At 65.0% G+C, this 2,715-nt stretch overlaps 1 protein-coding gene across 1 annotated transcript; it reads left to right on the top strand.

Annotated features, from left to right (window-relative positions):
• The first annotated feature begins 1,541 nt into the window (after positions 1–1,541).
• FNDC10 (fibronectin type III domain containing 10) lies at positions 1,542–2,303 on the top strand. The gene has a single exon (XM_027855278.1). It carries the CDS (start codon positions 1,542–1,544, stop codon positions 2,301–2,303), a length of 762 nt encoding a protein of 253 aa, XP_027711079.1.
• Positions 2,304–2,715: the final 412 nt, after the last annotated feature.

Here is a 2,715-nt window from a genome sequence, read left to right as displayed (position 1 = left end):
TATCCTTCAAAGCTCAGCTCCTGGAGGCAGGTTCACTTTCCAGCTCCACATCTGCCTTTGGGCAGGTGGTCCTCCATGCCTGAGATGCACTCCCTCCTCATCTCCAACTCTTAGAAGGCCCATTTTCCTTCAAGGTTCAGTTAAACATAGATTGCCTTTGACAAGAGGCCTCTCCCTGCTCTCCCCCAATCGCAGCTCGTCTTCCCGTCTTCCCCTTACCTCTTTTTTGTTCTGTATCTATTTATGTGTGTACATGTTATTTCTCCCTGTTAAGTGTAAGCTCCCATAGGGCAGGGACTATTTCAGGTCAGTCCTCTGTAAGTTGCTGACCTTCCTCAACAAATATTCATTAAGCACCTGCTATGTGTCAGGCACTGTGCTAAACACAGCAGGATACACAGAAAGGGAAAGGGAAAACAAAAACAGAAAACTTGGTCTTTGCTCTCAAGGAGTTAACAGGCTAATGGAGGAGGGACATGCAAATAATTATGGACAGACAAGCTAGAGACAGGATAAATTGGAAATAATCTCCGGGGGAGTCACTAGCATTAAGGAGGATGGGGAAAGGGAGAGGGAGTTTCTTCGCCTTTTCACCACAAAAATCCCAAGTCCAGTTCCTATGCCCAGCCGCAGTTCTCAGCACATGGTAAGCCCTTAATAAATACTTGTAGATTGATATGGTCAGTTACTCTCCACCGACAGAGAGAGAGAGAGAGAGAGAGAGAGTGAGAGAGAGCGCGAACGAGCGCTGTCGTGGGCAGGGGACGAGACCTGTGGCGCCCTCCAGAGGTGTCCCTTTCCAGGTCTCTTTACCTTGTCCCTCTCCCCAAGGAGCGCTGTCGTGGGCAGGGGACGAGACCTGTGGCGCCCTCCAGAGGTGTCCCTTTCCAGGTCTCTTTACCTTGTCCCTCTCCCCAAGGAGCAGAGCTACGTTAGGGTTAATGTAGGCTCCACCTCCACCGCGGCGGCGCGGCTCGGGATCCCGCACTGGGCGCTGGCGACGGCGGGGAAGGCCGGCGAGGGGAGAGGAGAAAAGAAGAGGGAAGACCAAGGGAAGGGAAAAGAGACTAGCGGAAGGGAGAGGAGGGGAGGAGAAGGGAGGGAAGGGGAGGGGAGGGGAGGGGACGCGGGACGGGCTCAGCGGTCTGCCCGCCCGCCTCGCCAACGCGCTTGCCTCCCAGGCTCTGGCGGCGGCGACGCGGGGAGGAGGGAGCCGGCCGGCCGCCGCAGCGAGCCGAGCGAGCCGAGCGGAGCGCGGGGAGAGCAAGACGACTACTCCGCTGCGGATGCAGGACCGTGGGAGCCGGGGGCACTGACTGAGCGGAGCCCCCCCCCCCCCCCCCCCCCCCCCCGGGGGGTGCCCCGGGGGCGCGGAAGCTGCTGCCGCGGACCCGGGCCCGGAGACTGGCGCCGCAGCGGCTGCCCCAGCGCCGGCCGTCGCCGTCACCGCTGCCGCTCCCGCCGCCCTCGTGACCTTGGCCCAGGGCGCGAGGCGCCGCCGCCTCGGGGGTCCCCCGCCTCCCGCTGAGCCCGCCGCCGCGATGAGCGCGTCCCGCCGGCCGGTGCCCTGGCCTTGGCCCCGGCTGCGGCCGCCGCTGCTGCTGCTGCTGCTCCTGGCCCTGCGCCCCCGCGCCCGCGGCGACCCCGTGCCATCGGTGCCCCTGCAGCCCAGCCCGGAGCCCGAGGCGGAGCCCGGCCCAGACCCCCCGTGGTGTCCCTACAAGGTGCTGAGCGAAGGCCAGGAGGCCGGCACTGGCCGCCTGTGCTTCCGCAGCCCGGAGCCCGATTTCCGCTGCCAGCAGCGCCTGTGCAAGGCGTACCGCTCGGCGGGGCGCACGCTGGTGGCCAACGTGCTCCGCAACAGCAGCGTCCTGCTGCAGTGGCGCCCGCCGCCCGCCGCGCCGGCCCGCGAGTTGCGCGGCTTCGCGCTCAACTGCTCCTGGGACGGCAGCTACACCCGCTTCCAGTGCGACCGCGTGCAGCTCGGCGCCTCCTGCCGCGACTACCTGGTCCCCGACGTGCACGACAGCGTGCGCTACCGCCTGTGCCTGCAGCCGCTGCTGCGCCGGCCTCGTCGGGAGCCCTCCCTTCCGGGTGCCCCGCCGGCCCCGACGCCGCCGCCCGCCGAATGCGTGGAGTTCGCGGCCGAGCCGGCTGGCATGAGGGATATCGTCATCGCCATGACGGCCGTCGGGGGCTCCATCTGCGTCATGCTCGTGATCATCTGCCTACTGGTGGCCTACATCACGGAGAACCTCATGCACCCTGCCTTCGGGCGCCCCAGGGGCCGGAGACAGCCCTGAAGGCCTGGCCGAGGAGTCGGGCGGCCGCCGCCGCCGCCGCCGCCGCCGCCCTGGGGCCGGCGAGCCCGGGCCCGAACAGCCTGCCGGGAAGGTGGGCAGAGACTGGGATTGTACTCGGCCCCTGAAGTGGGGGCAAGAGGGGGACTCACCCTTCTGCTCTTCCTCGAACTCAGCCCTGAGCCGCCGCCCCGCCCCCCTTTCCACGGGACTGGACTGGACAGGACTGGGTGATGTGGGAAGGGGATTATCAGAGAGCTGGGCAGGGAAAGCCTAAGGTCCAGAAAGCATTCTGGTTGCTGGGAGGGGGGGATGCATTTGTTTGAACCCAAATCAAGCCCCTCTCCCCTCTCCCAAATCTCTCTAGTCACACACACACACACACACACACACACACACACACACACACACACAC

The sequence above is a fragment of the Vombatus ursinus genome, unplaced genomic scaffold, assembly GCF_900497805.2.
Source record: "Vombatus ursinus unplaced genomic scaffold, bare-nosed wombat genome assembly UNPS02010822.1, whole genome shotgun sequence".
Lineage (NCBI taxonomy): Eukaryota > Metazoa > Chordata > Mammalia > Diprotodontia > Vombatidae > Vombatus > Vombatus ursinus.
Note: the sequence above shows the minus strand (reverse complement) of the source record. Positions and strands in the feature narration are given on the sequence as shown.